A 27704-nucleotide genomic window follows, 5' to 3' on the forward strand; every position below is an offset into this window, starting at 1 on the left:
GTATTAGATAAAGGGGCTTTTACATTTTTTGTTCTTATATTGCTTTTATGTTCAATCATTCTTTCTCTTGCTGTCCTAGTGGACTCTCCAATATAAAGGTTCCCAAACGGACGCATCACCATGTAAATAATATATATAGTTAGATGTGTAGAACCCTTTTATAGTGTATTTCTTTCCATTATGAGGGTGATAGATGACTTTACCTTTTGTCATGTTGCTGCAGCATGAGCACCCAAAGCAGGGGTAACAACCATAATTTTTACTGGTCATAAAACTCTGACTAGATTTTATATTACTGCCTAGGTCAGCTCTAACTAATGTTTCTTGCATTTTTTTTCCTTTTTTGTATGCTGGCATAGGGGTATCTTTGAATTTGAGGATGTCAGGGTTACATCTAGAAAGAATGTGCCAGTGTTTCTTAATGATGCGTAATATATCTTTACTTTGTGTATTGAATTCTGACACAAATGTTAACCGTTGTTGTTTTCTCTTTCTCTTTTTATTTTTTACCCTAATTAAATCAGATCTAGGTATAGTTTTGATTTGTTCCATTTCCTTATCAATCAATTTTTTGGGGTATCCACAAGCTTAAAATCTTATACCCATTTCTTTTCATCTCTGATCAATTTTGCGGACTAATTGTAATTGGCTATGGGGGAGGGGTTTAAGTAGTGATGGTGGGTGGGCACTTTCATAGTGCAACTGTTTCTGTCAGTCTTTTTCTTGAACAGATCTGTTTTAAATAGATTGCCTTCTTTAATGACTGACATCCAAGAAGTCTAGGTACTCCTCGCTCCAGTTCAATTTAAATTTAATGTGCCTGGTTGCAGCATTCAAATCTTCAACAAAATTTGTTAGGGTTCCAATGTCGCCCAACCATACCCCAAAAATGTCATTGATATAGCGCCACCATGTGGCACCATATTCAATAAACATCTCGTTTGGGTAAATAAACTTTTCTTCATACATGTTCATAAAAATGTTTGCATAGTTCGGGGCAACATTGGAACCCATGGCAGTTCCTTGTAACTGTAAAAAGAAATCATCTTGGAACAGGAAATAATTTTCATATAAAATAATGCTTAGTAGTTACAGAAAAAAGTAAATTTGACTATCATTATATTTACCATTAGATTTTAATACAGCACTAACTGAATCCATACCACTATTGTGGGTTATAGATATATATAGCGTTTCTACATCTAGACTGTATAAGATACATTTATCTGTTGGAAGTTGTAAATCATTAAGTTTGTCAAGAAAGTCTCCAGTGTCTTTTAAAAAGATTGTTCAACGAATGGGCGAAGGATTCTATCTAAAAATATATAAATGTTAGTAAAAATAGAGATGGTACTAGCGACTATAGGGCGGCTTGGGTGGGATCTAATTTTTTATGAACTTTGGCAAGCGTATATATCACTGGTGTATAAGGGGTTTCAGTTCTCAAAAAATGACTTACACTTTACCAATAATTTTATGTTTTTTTTCTGCTATTTTCGCAATCTCATCTCTTTTTCCTTCTGTATCTGGAATATTGGGTTATAGTCTATTTTTTTTTTATAAACTTTTCCATTTTTCAATTGTGTTCTAATTTCATCAATGTAGTATTCTTTGTTAAGCAAAACTACCGGCCCTCCCTTGTCAGCTCTTTTTAAAACTATGTCTGACCTTTCTTGTAAAGACTGAAGTGCTTTTATCTGTGTTACAGGCAAACTTGTGTCAGTTCTTCTGAACGTTTTAGTTGCCAACCTTTTTGTTTCGGGTTGTAACTATTCTATATCGTTTTGCACTAGAGATACATATGTTTCAATACTATGATTAATAGCTGGCGGTATATAACGACTTTTTTCTCTTAATCCTAGTTCTTTAAAATGGATTGTTGAACTCTCATTATTACATGCAAAGGATGACTCAAAGCCATGCCCCCAAATTCTGGTCAATTCTCCTATAAATGATACATTTGTACATCTGATCCCAAACATATGCTTCGTTTAATCTCTGTTGTTTTGCAAGGTCATAATAGCCCTTAGGCACTTTTTATTTAAGGGTAATACGAGCAACCAGACAGGAAGCTGTTGCCCTGTATATCTAGAGGGATATGGCTGCAACTCAACCACAGAAGCCCAAATCATATATCTGGTATTACCTGGTAATGTGTGGCTGGACTTTCCTCTTTAGGAGGCATCAGAGTATTTTATTTCTGTGAAATATGGAGGAGAAGAGTTTGCTTCTTGGTAGTGACTAGCCATAGAGCAAGCTATTATATTTTTATTTGCTCCGTGGTCTAGTACCTCTCTCTTTTGTTTCATTTCCATCAATGCCCTCTTTTCAACTGGGAACACTGCTAAGGAGATCAACTGGGAACACTGCTAAGGAGATCAACTGGGAACACTGCTAAGGAGATCAACTGGGAACACTGCTAAGGAGATCAACTGGGAACACTGCTAAGGAGATCAACTGGGAACACTGCTAAGGAGATCAACTGGGAACACTGCTAAGGAGATCAACTGGGAGCACTGCTAAGGAGATCAACTGGGAGCACTGCTAAGGAGATCAACTGGGAACACTGCTAAGGAGATCAACTGGGAACACTGCTAAGGAGAAGGAAGAATTGCAATTTGAGCTCCAGCAAATCAATAGAAAGCTGTGAAAGTTCAGATGTGCCCTGTCAATCAAACCTGAATTCTGATTTATACACTTTATAATTAAGTGCAATGTTTCCTTAATCTGATTATTGAAAAATAAACATACACATTCACCTATAAACCCATTGTAAAATATGCACATAAAGCAATGATGTGTTCCAGAGAAAAATGTATTATAGCGCTTTTTGAAAAATGTTTGTCCCTGTGCTGAATAAAGACTATTTTCTTCCTGTGGCAATTGTCCCTCTCAGCCAGTTACCTTGGTATAAGTTGTTCACAAACGTGCACTTCCTGTTAGGTAAATGTAAACAGTAGACGTGCACAAACAGTAGACGTGCACAGACGTAATTTTTGGGTTTGACTGAATTTTTTGTTCGTAATATTCAAAATACTTCATGTTTCAAATATTCAAAACCCGTGCTATTTGGTATTTGGGGTAGATTTATCATACCCCGGGTGGACATGATTCACTATAGCGAATTATGTCCGCCCTGCATCGCTAAATGCCAACAGCATACTCTATAAGCATTTAACATTGCACAAGCAGTTCTGGTGAACTGCATGTGCAATGCCGCCCCCTACAGATTCGCGGACACACAGATTGGCCGCTAGCAGGGGGTGTCAATCAACCCGATTGTATTTGATCGGGTGGATTGATGTCTGTAGCCTCAGATGCAGCAGACATGTTAAGGAGCAACAGTCTTAAGACTGCTTCTTAACTCTTGGAAACAGAGGCATTGGGGCAGATAGCCCGATATGGAGATTGTTAAATCGGTCCCCATGTCTCATTTTAAACTAATTGAATACCGACCATTTATTGAACATTTACATTTATTTTTGTTAAACAAATGTACATGTTCCGCTGCTACAGGTGAAAAAGTTAACCTGTAGCCACTAAAATACTTACCTAAGCGCTGGAGAATTTCTCCTTTGGTGCAGGCCTTGGAAATCGCCGTGTTAAGGCTCCTGTTAGAGCCGCTGGGGCTCTGTAATGAAGAGGAGCAGATTAGCGAGACTCTCCATCGTGCTTAGGTAAGTATTTTTAACTATTTCTTTATTTTCTTTAAATTTCGGGCTGCATTCTTTTGGATATTCATATCGTTAAAGGAAAACGAATATCTGTGTTTTCTCAACAAATGTGCACATGTCTAGTAAACAGCTTTAATTTTACCCTTACATGAAAAAACATTATTACCACGTTTAATTGTTAATCATCCATATATATGATAGAAACATTTTCTCACACATAATAGAAACATGTACAGTCCCCCTTTAAGGCATGCCAAATCCATTAAAGTTTTATGGGGTAATTGTCTTTAGATATTTCTATCACAGCTTTTTTGCACAATTTCTTTCACAGGAAAATGTTTATGAGATGTCAATAAAGGACAACAGGAATCTTTTAAAGGAATTACATTTGACTATAAATGTAACTATGGTAACTGGTCATGGATGTTTACACTCTAGTTAATTAAATTTTCAATTATTAAATAAAAAATAATTAATATGTTATTTAAACAACTGAATATTAACAGATAACAGGGACAACTTACTATGCAGTTTTCTTAATTTGGCAGTAGAGACACACGTAGAACACGATACATAAATCAAAAGGATCTAAGTAACAGCTGTTCTACTAAGGATACAGCTATCATAAAGATGATTGCATAAAACATTCTGCCACAAACTAGTACATAAAATACCATCTCTTTCTTAAAGGGACATAATACTCATATGCTAAATCACTTGAAACTGATGCAGTATAACTATAAAAAGCTGACAGGAAAATATCACCTGAGCATCTCTATGTAAAAACGGAAGATATTTTAACTCACAATCTCCTCAGCTCAGCAGAGTAAGTTCTGTGTAAAAAGTTATACTCAGCTGCTCTCAGCTGCAGGTAAAAAAAATTAAAAAAATGAAGAAATGAACAGCAGCCAATCAGCATCAGCAGTGCTGAGGTCATGAACTTTTACTGTGATCTCATGAGATTTGACTTGACTCTCATGAGATTTCATTGTAAACTTCCTTTACCTGATTGGTGAAATAAGATGAGAGTGCACAATGCTCATCCCTTCAGATGTCCCAGGACAGACACACTAAAATGCTGCTTAGAAATCCTTTACAATCTGGTGTGAATACTTAGGACATTTTGAGGTAAAATATCTTTCTTTTTTACATAGAGATGTTCAGGAGATATTTTCTAGTCAGCTTTTTACAGCTATGCTGCATCACTTTCAAGTGTTTAAACATTTGGGTATTATGGCCCTTTAACTGCGAAACCAAAGTGTTGTTGGTGTTCTGATTACATGGTTCTCCTCTGTGAATCTATTAGTTCAGCCAGCAAGCACAGTACATTCTATTATTTATTTCTAAACATATGATTATAGGTTCAGCAATTTTAGTTTTGCATAAAAGTTAAGTGGTGTGGTCTACTATATCCTTTTAAAGGGACATTATATTCAGAAGGTAAGTACCTATAAAAGTCTAGATTACAGATGGAACACAAAACTGAACGGTAAGGCGCATTAACATCGGTAGAAACCAATGTTATTTTTTATCGCAAAAATACACTAGTATCTGTGTGTCAGATGGCGTGGGTACATTAATTTCCTCAGAGAATAGACTTTTATTGGAAAAAAGCAGTAAAATTAATGTCGGATAACGCCTGATCACTACCACGTTAGAGTGCAATTAATTACGTTCAGCAAAAAATTTTTCAATATACTTTCATTCTTTATTTTCCTTTGGTTTTTAACTCTGGAAGTTGTGGATTCTGCAGGATTCTGCCCCCTGACCTCCAACATTATATACAAAAGAGGACATATACAGTGAGTATTGAAAAAAATCACCCCCCTTGAAAATAATCAAATGTTTTTGCTTTGCAGCCTGAAATAAAGACAGACACATTTTTTGTTTATCCAGTTGTAATTACTCAGTGCAACTTATAACATCCGAGTGATGCAGATTTTCAGATGCAGAACCAGGGGTGTAGTGATATTGAGGTTTATGGGTTTTCAGATGCATAACTGGTGGTGTAGTGATATTGAGGTTTGTGGATTTTCTAATGTAGAACCAGTGGTGTAGTGATATTGAAGTTTGTGGATTTTCAGCTGCAGAGTGAGAGATGTAGTGATACTGAGGTTTGTGGATTTACAAATGTAGTGTGAGTGGTGTAGAGTGATATTGGGGTTTGTGGATTTTCAGATGCAGAACCAGGGGTGTAGTGATATTGAGGTTTGTGGATTTTCTGATGCAGAACCAGTGGTGTAGTGATATTGAGGTTTGTGGATTTTCAGATTCAGAACAAAGGGTGTAGTGATATTGGGGTTTGTGTATTTTAAGATGCAGAACAAAGGCTGTAGAGTGATATTGGGGTTTGTGGATTTTCAGATGCAGAGCAAGAGATGTAGTGTTACTGGGGTTTGTGGATTTTTAAATGTAGAGTGAGAGATGTAGTAATACTGGGGATTGTGAATTTACAGATGAAGTGTGATGGGTGTAGTGCGGTACTAGGGTTTCTGGATTTTCAGATGTAGTGTGAGGGGTGTAGAGTGATACTGAGGTTTGTGGAATTTCAGATGCCGAACCAGGGGTGTAGTGATATTGGGTTTGTGGATTTTTAGATGCAGAACAAAATGTGTAGAGTAATATTTAGGTTTGTGGATTTTCAGATGCAGAACAATGGGTGTAGTGATATTGGGGTTTGTGTATTTTAAGATGTAGAACAAGGGGCATAGAGTGATGCTTGGGTTTGCAGATTTCCTGGTGCAGAGCAAGAGATGTAGTGTTATTGGGGTTTGTGGATTTTCAGATGCAGAACCAGGGGTGTAGTGATATTGAGGTTTGTGGAGTTTCAAATGCAGAACAAAGGGTGTAGTGATATTGAGGTTTGTGGATTTTCAGATGCAGAACAAGGGGTGTTAATATTGAGGTTTTTGGATTGTCAGATGCAGAGTGAGAGATGTAGTAATACTGGGGATTGTGAATTTACAGATGAAGTGTGATGGGTGTAGAGTGGTACTAGGGTTTCTGGATTTTCAGATGTAGTTTGAGGGGTGTGGAATGATACTGAGGTTTGTGGATTTTCAGATGCTGAACCAGGGGTGTAGTGATATTGGAGTTTGTGGATTTTCAGATGCAGAATAAAATGTGTAGAGTAATATTTAGGTTTGTGGATTTTCAGATGCAGAACAAAGGGTGTAATGATATTGGGATTTGTGTATTCTAAGATGCAGAACAAAGGCTGCAGAGTGATATTGGGGTTTGTGGATTTCCAGGTGCAGAGCAAGAGATGTAGTGATACTGGGGTTTGTGGATTCTCAAATGTAGAGTGAGAGATGTAGTAATACTGAGGATTGTGAATTTACAGATGAAGTGTGATGGGTGTAGAGTGGTACTAGGGTTTCTGGATTCTCAGATGTAGTGTGAGGGGTATAGAGTGAAACTGAGGTTTGTGGATTTTCAGATGCTGAACTAGGGGTGTAGTGATATTGGAGTTTGTGGATTTTCAGATGCAGAACAAAAGGTGTAGAGTAGTATTTAGGTTTGTGGATTTTCAGATGCAGAACAATGGGTGTAGTGATATTGGAGTTTGTGTATTTAAGATGCAGAACAAGAGGTGTAGAGTGATGTTGGGGTTTGTGGATTTCCAGATGCAGAGTGAGAGATGTAGTGATATTGGGGTTTTTGGATTTTCAGATAAAGAGCAAGAAATGTAGTGATATTGGGGTTTGTGGATTTTCAAATGCAGAACAAGGGGTTTAGAGTGATATTGAGGTTTGTTGATTTACATATGCAGAACAAGGGGTGTAGAGAGATACTGAAGTTTGTGGATCTTTAGATGCAGAACAAGGGGTGTAGAGTGATATTGGAGTTTGTGGATTTTCAGATGCAGAACAAGGTGTGTAGAGTGATATTGAGGTTTGTGGATTTTCAGATGTATTTTGAGGGGTGTAGGGTGATACTGGGGTTTGTGGATTTTCAGATGTAGTGTAGGGGGTGTAGAGTGATACTGATGCTTGTGGATTTTCAGATGCAGAACAAAGAGTGTAGAGTGATATTGGGGTTTGTGGATTTTCAGATGCAGAACAAAGGATGTAGCGTGATATTGGGGTTTGCGGATTTTCAGATGCAGAACAAAGGGTGTATAGATGTGATGTTGGGGTTTGTGGATTTTCAGATGCAGAGCGAGAAATGTAGTGATACTGGGGTTTGTGGATTTTCAGATGCAGAACAAGGGGTGTAGAGTGATACTGATGCTTGTGGATTTTCAGATGTGATATTGAGGTTTGTGGGTTTTTAGATTTGTATATTTTCCCTATAAAGATTTTTTTCGCATTAGTATTTTTAAAAGATAAGTAATATATACTATCTCTCACCTGAAGTTCTGGTGGGACTCCAGGGTAACCTTTTTCTCCTTTGACTCCAATGTGACCTCGCTCCCCTCTTGGGCCCATATCTCCTTTATCTCCTTTTTCACCCTTTGATCCTTCTTGACCAGGAAGACCATTGTTTCCATTGTTCCCATGATTGCCTAATAACAAATTATATAATAAATGTTGTTTTAAATAATATAGACTAACATTTTCATTTCAGAACACAAAAAAACTAAACCAAAGACACAGACAGGAAAAAACAGAAAATTGTGACTTACAGGTGGGAAAATGTAGTCATTTTTGATCATTTTATATTAAAAAAAAAGTTTGGATTCCAGAATGTTTGGATATTGGCATTCTGGATTTTGGATTAATTCCTGTTTATAAAATCTTAGAACAATGCAAAGTCCACATAAGCTGTAACATCACAACAAACATTATTACAAACACTGCTACATAGAGTGCTAAAGGCACACCCCTGAGCTCCTATAAGCCTAAAAATGCTTAAGGGGACAGTCTTGTCAAAATTAAACTTTCATGATTCAGATAGGTCATACAGTTTTAATCAACTTTCCAAATTACTTTTATCATCAAATTTGCTTTGTTCTCTTGGTATTATTTGTTGAAAGCTAAACCTAGGTAGTCTCTTATGCTAATTTCTAATCCCTTGAAGGCTGTCTCTTATCTCAGTGCATTTTGACAGGTTTTTGTACAGCTAGACATGTGTGCTATGAAGATAACATTGTGCTCACTCACTTTATATTTGTTTTTGTTTTTTTAATTGCACATTCTGTTTGAATCGTGGAAGCTTAATTTTTACATTAGTGTCCCTTTACTTACTCCCTTAAAGGAACAGTCAAGTCCAAAAAAAACGTCCATGATTTAAATAGAGCATGCAATTTTAAACAACTTCACAATTTACTTTTATCACCAATTTTGCTTTGTTTTCTTGGTATTCTTAGTTGAAAGGTAAACCTAGGAGGTTAATGTGCTAATTTCTTAGACCTTGAAGACTGCCTCTAATCTGAATGCATTTTGACCACTAGAGGGCATTAGTTCATGTGTTTCATATAGATAACATTGAGCTCATGCACGTAAAGTGACCTAGGAGTGAGCACTGATTGGCTAAAATGCAAATGTGTCAAAATAACTGAAATAAGGGGGCAGTCAGCAGAATCTTGGATACAAGCTAATTAAAGAGGTTAAACGTGTATTATTATAACTGTGTTGGTTATGCAAAACTGGGGAATGGGTAATAAAGGGATTAGCTTTTTTTTAAACAAAGAAAATTCTGGCGTTGACTGTCCCTTTAAGTCCATTGGGTGTAAATGGGGATTCTATGCCCACTACCCTATCTTCTGGAACTCATGGCAGAGCGAGCTTAACCGAAAATATATGAATGTCCAAAATAGTTATGGGAAAGAGCTGGACTGTTATCCCCAAGATTATATAGCGAGCCATAATAAGAGGAAAAAGATTTCCTTATTTCTTTTGGGGACCTTGCAATCCCACCACTCGTGTGAATAGAAGATATCCTAGAATGGGACTAACTTGGAAACCAAGAGTTTTTTCAGCATTTTTATCTTTTATTTCATCTGAAGCAAAAAATGTAAAATGTAATAAACTTAAGTTACGAGAAAAGGGGTCACAATAAATTATTAAAGTAAATGTATAGGGCTAGATTACAAGTGGAACGCTATTTTAATGTGCCCGTATAGGGGCAAATTTGACAGTTTACGGGCGCATGTTCAATAACCAGCCTTTAGAGGTAAGTAGCTCAATAAATATAAAATAAAAATATGAGCGTCTTTATTTTAAAGTGAGGGGATGTGGGGTGTTTGAATAAACACAGCAGTGAAAATGCCTTTACATTGCAGTCTATGTGTGACTGTGTTTTCACAATAAATATATATGTACTCTATATGCTTATATACACATATAAGCACTTAAATATATATATGTATATATTCATATACATGTATATTTATTTTTTGCTGCCCAATGCTGCGTGAATTGCCCCTTCCACTGCGTGTCTCGCAGCTGGAAAATGAGGTTATTGAAGCGCGCATTCATGAGCGCAAGGCTTCCAAGCAGTGCGAAGTCGCATTCGCATTGTACCTAACTTCTTATCCCAGCGCACATTTACATTTTATGCTCCACTTGTAATCTAGGCCATAATAAATTGTCTTACTATGCATAATTAAAGATATATAAAAGTGCAAAAATAAAGTGTTCTGACATGTTGGAATATTTTATCATTGCACTATTGCTTGTATATAATTGTGTGTTTAACCCCTGCAAAGGGACTAAAAACAGGAGTTTATCTATTGACCTTTTTTTATCAGTAGTTTTTTGTTTTGTTCTTGCCAGGAGCTTCGAGCTGAAATGAATAAGAATTCTTTAGCTTTTTCTCAGAGACAATAATTGCATTATCAGCTTGCTGAAAAAAATTCCTATTTTAACATGGATCCAAATTTCTCAGCAGTCACCATTAATTTTTTTACACTTTTCAACAGGTTTTTTAAAGGGACAGTCTACACCAGAATTGTTATTGTTTTAAAAGATAGATAATCCCTTTATTACCCATTTCCCAGTTTTGCATAACCAACACAGTTATATTAATATACCTTTAACCTCTGTGATTATCTTGTATCTAAGACTCTGCAAACTGCCCCTTTTTCAGTTCTTTTGACAGACTTGCAGTCTAGCCAATCAGTGCCTGCTCCCAGATAACTTCTCGTGCAAAAGCACAGTGTTATCTATATGAAATACATGAACTAACACCCTCTAGTGGTGAAAAACTGTTAAAATGCAATCTGAAAGAGGTGGGCTTCAAGGTCTAAGGAATTAGCATATGAACCTCCTAGGTTATTATTATTATCGGTTATTTGTAGAGCGCCAACAGATTCCGCAGCGCTATAAACAAAAGGGGGAGTACAACAAAACAATTATTGGGTAGAGGGCCCTGCCAAGAGTTGCACTGTTGTAGTCAGCTCTTAAGAAGGTGATCTACAAACAGCTGGACTTTTAGGCTTACATGCTAAGAGGGTTCAGGGGATTGCAGTGGAGGAGAGGAACTAGTATTAGGAAGGGCTAGCGTAGGTTGTATGCGTCCCTGAACAGTAGAGTCTTTAGGGAGCACTTGAAGCTTTTAAAACTAGAAGAGAGTCTTGTGGAGCGAGGCAGAGAGTTCCACAAGATGGGAGCCAGTCTGGAGAAGTCCTGTAAACGGGAGTGTGATGAGGTGACAAGAGAGGAGGAGAGTAGGAGGTCATGAGCAGAGCGAAGGGGACGGGAGGGAGAGTATCTGGAGACAAGGTCTGAGATGTAGGGGGGAGCAGTGCAGTTGAGGGCTTTGTATGTAAGAGTGAGAGTTTTGTGTTTGATCCTAGAGGCAAGAGGAAGCCAGTGAAGGGATTGGCAGAGAGGCGCAGCAGATGAAGAGCGACGTGTAAGGAAGATGAGTCTGGCAGAGGCATTCATTATGGATTGTAAAGGAGCTAGACGGCAGGTGGGGAGACCAGAGAGGACAGAGTTGCAGTAATCAAGGCGGGAAAGAATGAGAGAGTGGATTAAAATCTTGGTTGTGTCTTGTGTAAGGAAGTGTCTAATTTTAGAGATGTTTTTAAGGTGGAAGCGGCAGGCTGTAGCCAAGGACTGAATGTGAGGAGTGAAGGAAAGATCTGAGTCAAATGTGACCCCGAGACATCGGGCATGCGAGGTAGGGGTAATGATGGAGTTGTCAACAGTTATAGAGATATTAGGGGTGGAGATTTTTGAAGAAGGGGGGAAAATGAGGAGCTCAGTTTTGGAGAGATTTAGCTTGAGGTAGTGAGAGGACATCCAGGAAGAGATGTGAGAAAGACAGTTAGTGACACGGGTTAGCAAGGAAGGAGATAGTTCTGGTGCAGAGAAGTAGATTTGGGTGTCATCGGCATACAAATGATATTGGAAACCGTGGGACTTAATTAGGGAACCTAGTGATGACATATAGATTGAGAAGAGAAGGGGACCGAGGACAGAGCCTTGCGGTACTCCGACAGAAAGTGGTGACCGGGCAGAGGAGGCCCCAGAGAAGGCTACACTGAAGGTACGGTTTGACAGGTAGGAAGAGAGCCACGAAAGGGCTGTGTCACAGATGCCGAAGGATTGGAGGGTTTGGAGCAAAAGAGGGTGGTCGACAGTGTCAAAGGCTGCGGACAGATCAAGGAGGATAAGCAGAGAGAAGTGGCCTTTTGATTTAGCTGTAAGTAGGTCGTTGGTGACCTTAACAATAGCTGTCTCTGTGGAGTGATAGGGACGAAATCCAGATTGCAGCGGGTCAAGAAGGGAGTTTAACGTAAGGAAATGGGATAGGCGTGCATATACTAGTTTTTCGAGAAGCTTTGAAGCAAGAGGGAGGAGAGAAATTGGGCGGTAGTTGGATGGGGAGGTAGGATCAAGGGAAGGTTTTTTGAGGATAGGTGTGACCAGTGCATGTTTCATTGATGAGGGAAATGTACCAGTGCTGAGGGAGAGGTTGAAAATATGTGTTAGTATAGGGGTAAGGGTAGCAGAGAGAGAGGGGAGCAGATGTGAGGGGATAGGGTCAAGGGGACAGGTAGTGAGGTGAGAGCGCAGTATAAGTGCTGAAACTTCGTCCTCAGTAACAGGGGAGAATGAACTAAGTTTCAGGTTATGAGGGTTGTGGTTGAGTGAGAGTATTTGAGGGGGGGAGAGAATGGAATTGTGTTGAGAACTGATTTCATGTCTGATGTAATCAATTTTGTTAATGAAGTGACTGGCAAAGTCTTGAGCTGACAAAGAAGTTGTATGAGGAAGTGGAGGAGGGCGGAGGAGAGTATTGAAAGTGAAGAACAGACGTTTTGGGTTTGAAGAAAGATTAGAGATAAGAGTAGAGAAGTAGTGTTGCTTGTGGAGATTAAGGGCAGAGTAGTAGGAGTTCAAGATGAATTTGTAATGCAGAAAATCAGCTGAACTCCGTGATTTCCTCCAATGCCGTTCAGCAGTACGGGAACATCTGCGTAGGTACCGTGTCAGAGGAGTATGCCAGGGCTGGGGATGAGTGTGTGATTTCCTAGCAGTGGTAAGAGGGGCGAGATTGTCAAGGACGGATATAAGGGTGGAATTATAGTGGCGGATAGATTGTTCAGGGCAGGAAAAGGAGGAGAAGGATGAGAGGAGTGGTTGAAGGGAATTAGCAAGTTGTTGCTGATCTAAAGACCTAATGCTTCTGTGAAGTTTGGTGTGAGGAGTAGAAGGTGGGAGAGTTGTAGGAAGGGATGATATGTTGCAGGTAAGGAGATGGTGGTCAGAAAGAGGAAAAGGGGAGTTTGAGAAGTTTGAGAGAGTGCATCGATAGCTAAAGATCAGGTCAAGGGAGTGACCATCTTTGTGAGTGGGAGAATCAGTCCATTGTGACAGACCGAAAGAGGAAGTGAGTTGCAGAAGTTGTTTAGCAGATGGGGCAGTGGGATTGTTAAGGGGGATGTTGAAGTCGCCAACAATGAGGGCAGGGGTGTCTGAGGAAAGGAAATAAGGAAGCCAGGCAGCAAAGTGATCTAAAAATTGAGTTGGGGAGCCAGGGGGGCGGTATATGACTGCAACACGTATAGAGAGGGGAGAGAATAGCCGAATCATGTGTGCTTCAAATGAAGAAAATGTTAGTGAAGAGAAGGGCTGTATTTGTTGAAAGGTGCAACGAGAGGAAAGTAAAATACCGACACCACCTCCTTGTCTATTGCCAGATCTAGGAGTGTGGCTGAAATGGAGACCCCCATGTGACAGTGCAGCAGTGGATGCTGTGTCTGAAGTAGAGAGCCAGGTTTCTGTAAGAATACCAAGAGAACAAAGCAAAATTGGTGATAAAAGTAAATTGGAAAATTGTTTAAAATGACATGCTCTATCTGAATCATGAAAGTTTATTTTGGCCTAGACTGTCCCTATTGACTATTTTTCACTTACCGAATTTGACACCTAAAAGCACTTTCTGACATATTTGCGAGTATTTCATGTTGTTTTGGAATAATTCTATTATGTTGCATAAGTGGAATATACTCATAAATGGTCACAGCCAAGTATTAGATTAAAAAGTCTAGATTCTTTAAAGCTCAATTCATCACAACTGTATAGTCCATTGGGAGTGTGCAGGACAGTATGTACATGTATTTCATATGTGATATCCTGTACCACAAACAAGATTGGCAGGAAAAGTTAGAAAATGCAAGTCACAACCTCAAAATCTAGAAATCTGATTTTTTTTTATTCATATTGTTTATTAGTGATCACAATGGATTTGGAACACATTAATTGAATATTTCCCTTAAACCCTGTACAATAGCTTAGCAAAATCTAATTGAATTGACTGAGTGTGGCTCTAGATGCTTTTAAATTGCTTTTTTTTAAGAACAAAGATCATCACAAAATTACCAGTGTATTTGAAACAATGCACCCATTGTACTTAGTTTAATACAGTATCAATATACCTGTAAAGACTGCATTTTATAACTGCTGTATACTATGCCAATAATGACACATTCTTCATTGCTTGGAACTGAGAATGAAAAGAGTCAAATTTGATGGGCCATGTGAGAGTTCTTGTATGACCTTGGTTACAATACAACTAGGTTTTTTGCAAAACTATATAAAAAAAAAAAAAGTATTTTGCTAAAGATTTAAAAGAGCAACCTCTTTATCAGTGCTTTCCAAACTGTGTGTCGGGACACACTAGTGTGTCGGCAGCAGTGTGTAGGTGTGTCGCTGCTTCAGCACAAATTTTTTTAAATTTACATTTATTTTTTTTTATTGTTTTTTGGTTTCTGACTTTCCACCTGCCTGCTACGCATATCACATGGTTGACACATGATTGATACCTAGTGGGTCACAGATCATCTTAACCAATTGGCACAGCTCAGTGGGAACTGAAACTATTACCATTGGCGGATTTGGCGGCACATTGTCTCCTGACTGCACGTGTAGTCTCCTTAATTGGCTCGTGACTGCATGTGTAGTCAGTGAGTGGGACAGCAGTGTGTTTACAGCGTGGGCAGTAGTCAGTCGGACTCACAGAGCTCTGAGGGTGGCAGCTTAAACGCTGAGCTGAAGTCAGAAGTCAGTGGGATTTTTTTGTGCATTGCTGCTCCTGCTCTTGATATATGGATAGGAAGTGGAAGCTTAAAAATGCTTGATGATAAAATGTGAGTGTCTTTATCTAATATTACACCAAATATTCCGAAACTGTGTTCATCCCATCAACCTCATACATCCCATTAAAATAGTAAGTAGCTATTGGTGTTATTAAACTTTTTTTTAATTCTTGCACATACATCCTGTTACTTGTAAATGCATTTTGTTATTATATAATTTATGTATGTGCCCATATCTCTTAAAACAAGTTAGTTTAACCTCCTGTTTGCTAGTACAACTGAACTACTGTGTCGCAAAATTATGTAGGTCTAAAAAGTGTGTCACCAACATGAAAAGTTTGGAAAGCTCTGCTCTATATGCTAAGCTGTTTCCTGTATTTAGTTATTGGTGCAAACTAAAGCTATTTTATAAGTGTCAGGTCTTATGAAGAAATCAAGGTATGATTTGTGTGGGGCACTTAATAGAAAAAACACTGAAATTGATGCTTAAATGAAATGGGTATAAATGGCCAAGAGTAGCTTCAGCTCAGGGGTGTGAAATTGCCTATCAGCGAAGGGGTTAAAATAAAAATGTTTAACATTCAAACAATTACAAACAAACATTCTGATGATATTTTTTTTTTTGTAAAAGTTTTATAGATTAGCATTTAGCTTTCTGCTGTTCTTTAAAGCAATCTTTAAAAAAAAAATGGTTATTAAAACAGGAATTGATACATTGGCCTCTAGTTATCAAGCTCCGGACGTACCTGCCATCGCCGGCCCCAATACGCCCGCCTAAGCTCGCCTCACATCGCCGCCGCGGACCTGAATACGCTCGCCAAAGTTATTAAAAAAGCTGTCAAAAAGCTGCGCACCAAGTACGGGGCGATGAGCAGCGGACTGTGATAGTTATCACTCATCCGATTTTGCTGCTCTTCGGCTTTTTTACAGCTTTATTGATAAGCTGTCAGTAAGCACCCACACTAACTATACTGTTCTACCCCCTATACCAGCGCCCCCGGAGCCCCCTGCAACTAAAGTTATTAACCCCTAAACCGCCACTCCTAGACCCTGCCGCAACTATATTAAACAAGTTAACCCCTAAACCGCCGCTCCCGGAGCCCACCGCCACTCTAATAAACTTATTAACCCCTAAACCGCCGCTCCTGGACCCCGCCACAACTATAATAAATATATAAACCCCTAAACTGCCCCGCTCCCGGACCCCGCTGTCACACACATAATACCTATTAACCCCTATCCTGCCCCCCTATACCGCCGCCACCTATAATAAATCTATTAACCCCTATCCTGCGGATCTCATACCCCGCCGCAACTAAATAAATTGTTTAACCCCTAAACCGCCGCTCCCGGACCCTGCCGCCACCTATATTAAACTTATTAACCCCTAATCTGCCCCCCTACACCGTCGCCACCTATAATAAATGTATTAACCCCTATCCTGCCCCCCTATACCACCGCCTTCTATATTAAACTAATTAACCCCTAAACCTAAGTCTAACACTAACCCTAACACCCCCCCCAACTTAAATATTATTTTAATAAATCTAAATAAAAATTACTCTTATTAACTAAATTAATCCTATTTAAAACGAAATACTTACCTATAAAATAAACCCTAATATAGCTACAATATAACTAATAATTCTATTGTAGCTATTTTAGGATTTATTTTTATTTTACAGGCAAATTTAAATTTATTTTAACTATGTACAATAGCTATTAAATAGTTATTAACTATTTAATAGCTACTTAGATAAAATAACAACAAATTTGCCTGTAAAATAAAAACTAACCTAAGTTACAATTACACCTAACACTACACTATCATTAAATAAATTATTCCTATTTAAAATTAAATACTTACCTGTAAAATAAACCCTAAGATAGCTACAATATAATTAATAATTACATTGTAGCTATTTTAGTATTTATATTTATTTTACAGGTAACTTTGTATTTATTTTAACTAGGTACAATAGTTATTAAATAGTTATTAACTATTTAATAACTACCTAGCTAAAAGAAATACAAAATTACCTGTAAAATAAATCCTAACCTAAGTTACAATTAAACCTAACACTACACTATCATTAAATTAATTAAATAAATTAGCTACAAATACCTACAATTAAATAATATTAAATAAACTAAACTAAATTACAAAAAACAAACAAACACTAAATTACAGGAAAAAAAAAGAATTCCAGCGTATTTGAGGTTGACGGCTTGATAACTAGAGGCCATTGTTTCTTGATAAATTGGAATGTTGTTCTTGACGTGGTATCAATGCAAAATATTTGACTAATTTCCTATGTGTAAAGTCATAAGAATCTGTTAGAAAATGCCTGCTATAAACTATTTTCTGATATTTTTGTTTGGTCCCTCAAAACTCATATGCAAAGCTCTTCAAACAGAAGGGAATAGACCCCTATTTCAGCCTTTGGCTTTAACCAGTATAGCAATCTAAGGGCTAGATTACAAGTGGCGCTCAAACATTTGGGCAAACCGTGGGCATGAGGTACTTTTCCACTTGGCTACCTCTCTGGGTGCACCAAACCCACCTTTGGTGTTTATTGCCAAAAAGCTCTATTTTGGTTTCATCTGACCATAGAACCTAGTCCCATTTGAAGTTCTAGTAGTGTCTGGCAAACTGAAGACACAAGTTTTTTTTTTTTGGATTAGAGTAGAGGCTTTTTTCTTCCAAACAACTTGTGGTGATGTAGGTGATGTGTGATTGTAGTTTTGGAGACTTTCTGACCCCAAGACGCAACTAAATTCTGCAATTCTCCGGCTGTGATCTTGGAGATATTTTGGCCACTCGAATCATCCTCTTCACAGTGCGTTGAGACAATATAGACACGTGTTCTCTTCCAGGTTGATTCATGCCATTTCCAGTTGACTGGAACTTCCTTATTATTACCCTGATGATGGAAATTGTCATTTTCAATGCTTTTGCTATTTTCCTATAGCCACTTCCCAATTTGTGAAGCTCAACAACCTTTTGCCGCACATCACAGCTATATTCCTTGGTCTTACCCATTGTGATGAATAACTAAGGGAGTTTGGCCTATGTGTTACATATTTATACCACATGTAAAACAGGAAGTGATGGTTGAACCATTTCCTGTTCCTAGTCACTCAGGTGTACTAAAAAAGAGATAATTTGTTTTGCTTTGGAAGGGATGCTGTTCAAGTGAGGGGGAACCAGCCATAGACTTTGCCCTGGGACCCAGTGAGTTATAGTTACACCTCTGAGGGTGGGTTGGGTACAATAAATAAAAACAAAACCCAAAAAGGCAGACTAAGGACCTGATATTCAAAAACTTCTTAGATCATCTCGCCTGAGCAGCAATGTTTGGAATACCAGGCCCTATGACAGAAGGATTAGAGGGCCCTGCTCCAACTGAACTATCCTGCATATTGCTTGACTGCCTGAATTAGGACAAATGTCCAGGGCTTGCAAGGAAAGCCTTTTCTCCACTGACATGCTCTGACTCCCCATCCCACCCATAAAACACCTAGCCCAGCCCACTGCACATCTGTGGCCCCATCTCTCCTGTTGTGATTCCTCCCTCAAAAAACAAGTGGCCTACAGCCGCAAGTCCCCATAACCTCCCTGTATTGGAAAGCCTCCAGGAAAAATTAGGAGGTATACCATAGAGAACTTACAGTAAGTATAAGTATGTAAAGTATGTAAAGATGTAAAGCTTTAAAGGGGCATTCCAGACAAAATTGAAATCCACATGGATGCATTTCAGTTTCGAATAGAAGCATTTTGGAATATAAATGTATTAGTGAAAATGCTTCTAATAAAAGCTACAGCTGTTTCAAAAGTGTATTTAAGTATGCACCGTGCACCAGCATTTTAAGCACAGCACTTGCTCAGAGAGCTTAAGGTGCTTGTACCATCTGGTAATGATACAATTTGTTAATTTCTGACATGATACAAACCCCAATGGTGCTCTAAACAGCTGCAGTATTTACAATGCTGGTGCACTAAGAATATCTAGTTATGCTTCTCATGCACGTGCAGAGAAAAATGCATGTTTTTGCCAACACATGAACATTGCAATGATGTTTCTATTCAGAGACGTATTTCATCTATGTACATTTACATTTTGACCGAAATGGCCCTTTATTGTATTCTGTACACATGGACATGAATAAAGTTTAATGAACTCAAAAGTGGGATTTTTCTCAAACTATGCTCTTGATCATAGAATCTACCTCGGAATGCTCTCATGGAAAGGAGCTAATTGCCAACAAAGGATATCAAGAGAATAAAGTTAATCTGATAACATTAATAAATAAAAAAAGTTCTTTACTTTTGAATGTCAGGATCCTTTAAAGGGACAGTAAAGTTTAAATTAAACTTGATTGACTCAGACAGAGCATGTAATTCCAAATAACTTTCCAATTTAATTCTATAATCAAAATGTCTTTTTTCTCTTAGTATCTTTTGTTGAAAAACATACCTAGGTAGGCTCAGGAGCAGCAATTCACTACTGGGAGGTGAAAACATATATATATATATATATATACATATATATATATATATATATATTTATACGCTTCTTGTCATTGGCTGACTCAACGTTCTCAGTCTCCTAGTAGTGCATTGCTGCTCCTTCAACAAAGGATGCAAAGAGAATGAAACAAATTTGATGATATAAGTAATGGAAAGGTTGTTTTAAATTCTATGCTCTGTCTGTGAAGAATGGAAGAAAAAATGAGTGTTTGATGTCATGTCCCTTTCAGGCCTTAGCAAAGTGCAAAAGTCTGGTATGTGAGTAAGGATACATTTTGTCTAGGAGGCAGAGTTTTTAAAAAAATATGGCCATTCAATGATTAAGGCTTCAATAGCGTTTTATAAGCAAGTGCAGCGGCATATACAAGAAAATAATTCCTGCAACCAAGTCCTCAATGATAAAACATAACTTTTATTTAAAAAGTGTAAAAAGTAAATTCACAGACCTTGGAGATGCCAGGATAGTACTAAGTATTCAATGCTATTACCTCCGACCCCCTATTCGCTTCACCAGGCGTGTTTCGCCGTAGCTTTATCGATGGTCACCATCGATAAAGCTTGCTTATAAAGCGCTATTGAAGCCTTAATCATTGAATGGCCATATTTTTTTTTTTTAAACTCTGCCTCCTAGACAAAATGTATATATTGTGGAAGAGAACACCGCGGGCAGAGCGCTGCATTAGGTGTATCCTTTGGTTCTCTTTCTGTATTAGTGCTTGTAAAGGGTTAAGCACTGGCAGGTTTTATTACGCAGCTGATGAAGGGAGTAACCACAAACTGCAATTATGTGAAAAAGGATGTAAGCTTGGGGCAAAAAATTGCAAAAAATAACTGATGGTAAGTAAATAAAAATTCCATATCATTCTCTTTTAGTTATAAAATCAAAATAAAATTTTTTCAACACTAATTAGTTTTTAATAAAAATCAACTGCTGAGCAACAAATATATATATATATATTCTATTTAATTTGTAAATCTCTTAACAGAAAGTTATTTTTCTTTATTTAAATGATATTACCTGGTATGCCAGCGGGTCCGGGTAAACCTGGTGGCCCAGAGACTGTTTGATGCATTCGGTATCCAAAGTCACCTCTGCAGCATGAACTGCAATCAGGTTGTTGCGGTGTCTGGTGATGGATAAACAAGTATTAATGTGAGCACAAATGTTATGTGTATGAAAAACCTCTTGAAAAAGAATAATGTAAATAATATTTACGAATACTTGTACCCTCTGCATTCCCTGTTGTAGAACCTCTCTAGACTTGAGTGTTACATTTAAAGGGACAGTCTACACCAGACTTTTTATTGTTTAAAAAGATAGATAATCCCTTTATTGCCCATTCCCTAGTTTTGCACAACCAACACAGTTATATAAATACACTTTTTACCTCTGTGATTACCTTGTATCTAATCCTCTGCAAACTGCCCCTTTATTTCAGTTCTTTTGACAGACATCCATTTTAGCCAATCAGAGCTGGCTCATCTGAACTCCACGTGCATGAGCACAGTGTTATCTATATGACACACATGAACTAACACCCTCTAGTGGTGAAAAACTGTCAAAATGCCCTGAGAGAAGTGGTGGCCTTCAAGGGCTAAGAAATTAGCATATGAACCTCCTAGGTTTAGCTTTCAACTAAGAATACCAAGAGAACAAAGCAAAATTGGCAATAAAAGTAAATTTGAAAATTGTTTAACATTACATTCTCTATCGGAATCATGAAAGTTTATTTTGGACTAGACTGTCCCTTTAAATATGTAGCTTTATGAAGGATGTGTGTATTGTAATTTAATAGAAAGGAATACATGTGACATCCACATAATGTAGGATTTATAGAGAGCTGCTAATGTCCATTTGGGAAAAGAGGAGGCAAATATAGTGCTGCCATATTGCTGCTTTACAAGGACTCAAATACAAATATTAGGAGCCTTTTAAAGAAAGAGTTTGAAATAAAGTTAAAAGAACACTGATCTATTCATTTTCCATAACTGAAGAGGTAATATGGCAGCCCCAAACAAATATGCCCTTGACTTAAGCATGTCTGGAATCTGGAAATAAAAGGCTATTAACTCATCCCACATGCAATTTACCTCTTGTTGGAAAAATGTCAAAGTCACGCTCTGATTATCTCGAGGAAAGTGTAAAAGTTTGAAAAGTTTTCAAACATGTTAGATACCAGATAAAAAATTTTTTAAAAATCCATAACCTCATTAGGCCACTTATGTAGAAGAGAAGCAAATGAGGGAGCACATGACCCTCTAGATAGCATCTGGTTGTTGTAAAAAACAAACAATTTCATAACCTGTTATATATAAAATTATTAGTAATAAAAGGAGGAGTGTGCAGAGACTATGGCCACTATTTAAGAAAGGTCTTGTGGACCTAATCCGACACTACGGATCAGGTCCGCAAGACCTCGCTGAATGTGGAGAGCAATACGCCCCCTGCAGACTCACGGCCAATCGGCTACCAGAAGGGGGATGTCAATCAACCCAATCGTACTCGATCGGGTTGATTTCTGGCGATTCCTGTCCGCCTGCTCAGAGCAGGCAGACAGGGTTATGGAGCAGCGGTCTTTAGACCACTGCTTTATAACTGCTGTTTCTGGCGAGTCTGAAGACTCGCCAGAAACACGGGCCCACAAGCTCCCTACGAGCATGTTAAATGGGCCCCTGTGTCTTTATCTACAAAATTAAAATTAATCGTGTGACTCCCAATTTCAAAATAAAAAGATTTTCATTTCAAGTGGCATAATCCTCTATATATCATATAGCTGATATAAAAATGCCAATTACTTATCTAACAAGATATTTTATTTAAATTGCATGGGTATAAAGTTAAAATAAATCACATTTGTCTACATTCTTCCTATTATGTCCAAGATGGTTTATTCCATTACCACCACAATGAGAAATATTTGTGGACACCAATGATATACTATAGGGTACACTTTTGCACACCATTCTAAATTGTTTTTTTTAGATTTATACTAAAATACAGTCTCATAAAAGGAATCTTAGAAATATTTTGCACTACCCCTTTGTGGAGTAGCTGCAGGGTCGATAGTTATAAAATTAAATGCGCCAACAAATTAGATCATGTATTTTTTCCACTATAACAGCCCTTTAACTGTTGGCTTTTCATTTTTTATTACTCAACACAATAAAGCACATTTCTTTGATATAATGAGCTCTATGTATTAAGCAGTGTAAGGTGCTTTGGAGACCTTGCGGGGCAGGTTTGCACATGTGAGCCTGCTTCCCGCAATGTAAGAAGCAGCGGTCATCAGACTGCCGCTTTCTACACTCTCCGCCACTGCTAAATTGGTGGAGAGAAATCACTCTCGCTCACGGTGATTTATAGGCTCTTCATGCAAGAAAAGAGTTTGGCATACTTGAGTGTATAATGGTACATACGGGGAGCAGACTAAAGGGTTCGCTGCCCATATACCGCAAAGCCGTGCAGACAGGTTCTCAAGTTGAAAACCTTGTCTGTATGGTGTTTAATACATGTGGCCCGGTAAACATAATAATGCAAAATCATCTCTATCTCAAATTTTCCAACTCTCATAATCAAGAAGTTATTTCACAAACAGCATACACGTATTTTAAAGAGACATTGTACTAATATAAAACAGCAGTATTTAAACATCTTAAAATAATTTTGCCTGAAAAACTTTACCCAATACAAACTTTACCTGCTCAATCAAAAAGTTAAAAAAAAAATAATAACGATGTTTAAACTAAAAACAAACAAACAAAAAAGAACCAAATGCATTACCCAACAAACAGTCAAGCCCACTATCCCGATGATATGCCTCTTAAAAAATTGTTATCTACCAAAAATAAACGCAAGATTGTGATCAACCTCTAAAACAACACTATCATGAGGTGTTATAATAGGTCTCAAACTCTTTTTTTTACTTTATATATACAAATACAAATGCATATGTTAACTAAATGAGATTCCCAGATTATATAGATTTACACGCTATCTTGATAGTTTATATTCATGTATACATTGGATAACGTGGTTTTACTTCATTTTACTATAATGTGAGTTTACCAATAACATAGATATTGCTTTATATTACATATGTGAATGATATGCAAACTACGGGAAAGTTTGCTTCAACGCTAATAATGTAAACGTAAACGGACACTGAACCCAAATTTTTTCTTTCATGATTCAGATAGAGCATGCAATTGTAAGCAACTTTAAAATTTACTCCTATTATCAATGTTTCTTCATTCTCTTGCTATCTTTATTTGAAAAAGAAGGTATCTAAGCTTTTAATTTGGTTCAGAACTCTGGGCAGCCATTTTTGATTGGTGGATGAATTTATCCACCAATCAGCAAGGCCACCCGAGGTTGTTCACCAAAAATGGGCTGGCATCTAAACCTACATTCTTGCATTTCAAATAAAGATACCAAGAGAATAAAGAACTTTTGATAATAGGAGTAAATTAGAAAGTTGCTTAAAATTGCATGCTCTATGTGAATCACAAAATAAAAAATTTGGGTTCAGTGTGCCTTTAACCCCTTAACGACGCATGTCGTACAGGGTACGTCTTACACAAGCTGGTCTTTAAAGACCAGCGACGTACCCTGTAAGTCGTTAAGGGTTTCAAGCGGCTGGAAGCGATCCTGATCGCTTCCAGCCGCTTTCAAGGTATTGCAGTGATGCCTCGATATTGAGGCATCACTGCAATACCTTTTTAGGCACACCGATGCAGAGAGAGACACTCTGTGAGGGGTGAGGGGCGGGTGTGCGCACCCACGATCTAGCCAGAAACCAATTGCTGGTTGAAAATGTTTTGCGGCGAGAGGGTGGTGGGTGCAGAGGAGTGGTGATCTGGGGGTGATCAGGGGGTGATCTGGGAGGGGGATGGGGTAGGGTATGGAGGGGGGCAGCTACACTACAGAAAAAGTTAAAAAAAGAAAAAGGTTAAAAATAAATAAATACTATTTTATTGCAAATAGATTACTGGCAGACAGCTGCCAGTACCCAAAATGGTGGCTATATAGTTAGTGGGGGGAGGGTTAGAGAGCTCTTTGGGGGGGATCAGGGAGGTTGGGGGGATCCTACAAAGCTAAGGGGGGAATCCTACAAAGCAGAATATGTTTGTTTGTTTTTTTAATAATTAAAAAAAAAAAAAAAAAAAACACTTTTATTTTAGTACTGACAGACTTTCTACCAGTACTTAAGATGGTGGGGACAATTGTGGGATGGGGGAGGGAAGAGAGCTATTTGGGAGGGATCAGGGGGTGGGATGTGTCAGGGAGGCTGATCTCTACACTAAAGCTAAAATTAACCCTACAAGCTACCTAATTAACCCCGTCACTACTAGGCATAATACAAATTTGGTGCGCAGCGGCATTTAGCGGCCTTCTTATTACCAAAAATCAATGCCAAAGTCATATATGTCTGCTATAACTGAACAAAGGGGACCCCAGAGCATCATTTACAACCATTTGTGCCATAATTGCACAAGCTGTTTGTAAATAATTTCAGTGAGAAACCCAAAGTTAGTGAAAAAGTTAACGATTTTTTTTTTTTTATTTGATCGCATTTGGCGGTGAAATGGTGGCATGAAATATATCAAAATTGGCCTAGATCAATACTTTGGGTTGTCTACTACATTACCCTAAAGCTAAAATTAACCCTACAAGCTCCCTAATTAACCCCTGCACTGCTGGGCATAATACACGTGTAGTGCCCAGCGGCATTTAGCGGCCTTCTAATTACCAAAAAGCAATACCAAAGCCATATATGTCTGCTATTTCTGAACAAAGGGAATCCCAGAGAAGCATTTACAACCATTTGTGCCATAATTGCACAAGCTGTTTGTAAATAATTTCAGTGAGAAACCGAAAGTTTGTGAACAAATTTGTGAAAAAGTGAACGATTTTTTTTATTTGATCGCATTTGGCGGTGAAATGGTGGCATGAAATATACCAAAATGGGCCTAGATCAATACTTTGGGATGTCTTCTAAAAAAAAATATATACATGTCAAGGGATATTCAGGTATTCCTGACAGATATCAGTGTTCCAATGTAACTCGCTAATTTTGAAAAAAAAAATGGTTAGGAAATAGCAAAGTGCTACTTGTATTTATTGCCCTATAACTTACAAAAAAAGCAAAGAACATGTAAACATTGGGTATTTCTAAACTCAGGACAAAATTTAAAAACTATTTAGCATGGGTGTTTTTTGGAGGTTGTAGATGTGTAACAGATTTTGGGGGTCAAAGTTAGAAAAAGTGTTTTTTTTTCCATCATATTTTATAATTTTTTTATGGTAAATTATAAGATATGATGAAAATAATGGTATCTTTAGAAAGTCCATTTAATGGTGAGAAAAACGGTATATAATATGTGCGGGTACAGTAAATGAGTAAGAGGAAAATTACAGCTAAACACAAACACCGCAGAAATGTAAAAATAGCCCTGGTCCTTAAGGGAAAGAAATTGAAAAATGGCCTTGGTTAACCCCTTAACGACCGAGGACGTGCAGGGTACGTCCTCAAAAAAAAGGCAGTTAATGCCTGAGGACGTACCCTGCACGTCCTCGGTGTGGAAAGCAGCTGGAAGCGATCCTGCTCGCTTCCAGCTGCTTTCCGGTTATTGCAGTGATGCCTCGATATGGAGGCATCCTGCAATAACCTTGTACGGCCATCCGATGCAGAGAGAGCCACTCTGTGGCCCTCTCAACACTGGACATCAATGGCCGGTATCATTGGTGGGTGGGAGCCTGTTTGGGAGGCAGGTGGCGGCCATCGATGGCCCTGGTGATGTGGTGGGGGGCGGAATCGTGGGCGGGGATGGTGCACGGGAGGGCAGGGGTGGGCGCGTGCACGGGGAGGGAGCGGGTGGGAACCACTACACTACAGAAAAAGTTTTAGTATAATGGCGGAAAAAGTTGTAAAAAAAAAAGATCAGGCAGGTGGTGGGGGTTCGTCTGGGGGGGGAAGCTAAACTACAGAAAGCAAAGAACAAAAACCAAAACAACAACTTTTTTTTGCAAAATGGGTACTGGCAGATAGCTGCCAGTACCCAAGATGGCCCCCAATAGGGCAGATGGGGAGGGTTAGAGAGCTGTTTTGGGGGGAATCAGGGAGGTTGGGGGCTAAGGGGGGATGCTACACCACAGCATATGTAAATATGCAAAAAAAAAACTAAAAAAAAAAAAAAACTTTTATTTTTGTACTGGCAGACTTTCTACCAGTACTTAAGAGGGCGGGGACAATTGTGGGGTGGGGAGGGAAGGGAGCTGTTTGGGAGGGATCAGGGGGTCTGATGTGTCAGGTGGAAGGCTGATCTCTACACTAAAGCTAAAATTAACCCTGCAAGCTCCCTACAAACTACCTAATTAACCCCTTCACTGCTAGCCATAATACACGTGTGATGCGCAGCAGCATTTAGCGGCCTTCTAATTACCAGAAAGCAACGCCAAAGTCATATATGTCTGCTATTTCTGAACAAAGGGGATCCCAGAGAAGTATTTACAACCATTTGTGCTATAATTGCACAAGCTGTTTGTAAATAATTTCAGTGAGAAACCTAAAACTGTGAAAAATTTTAAGTTTTTTTTAAATTTGATCGCATTTGGCGGTAAAATGGTGGCATGAAATATACCAAAATGGGCCTAGATCAATACTTTGGGTTGTCTACTACACTACACTAAAGCTAAAATTAACCCTACAAGCTCCCTGCAAGCTCCCTAATTAACCCCTGCACTGCTGGGCATAATACACGTGTGGTGCGCAGCGGCATTTAGCGGCCTTCTAATTACCAAAAAGCAATACCAAAGCCATACAAGTCTGCTATTTCTGAACAAAGGGGATCCCAGAGAAGAATTTACAACCATTTATGCCATAATTGCACAAGCTGTTTTTAAATAATTTCAGTGAGAAACCGAAAGTTTGTGAAAAAATTTGTGAAAAAGTGAACGATTTTTTGTATTTGATCACATTTGGCGGTGAAATGGTGGCATGAAATA

At 38.3% G+C, this 27704-nt stretch overlaps 1 protein-coding gene across 1 annotated transcript in view; it reads right to left on the minus strand.

The window, feature by feature from the left end:
* The window catches only part of C1QTNF3 (C1q and TNF related 3), a 223200-nt gene that overhangs the window by 181779 nt on the left and 13717 nt on the right, over positions 1-27704 (minus strand). The window contains exons 2-3 of the mRNA XM_053701192.1: positions 20718-20826; positions 8027-8181 (exon numbers count right to left, since the gene is read on the minus strand). Of these exons, the coding sequence (XP_053557167.1) occupies positions 8027-8181; positions 20718-20826 (264 nt within the window). The remainder of the gene's footprint in view (positions 1-8026; positions 8182-20717; positions 20827-27704) is intronic.

The sequence above is a fragment of the Bombina bombina genome, chromosome 2 (genome assembly GCF_027579735.1).
Source record: "Bombina bombina isolate aBomBom1 chromosome 2, aBomBom1.pri, whole genome shotgun sequence".
NCBI lineage: Eukaryota > Metazoa > Chordata > Amphibia > Anura > Bombinatoridae > Bombina > Bombina bombina.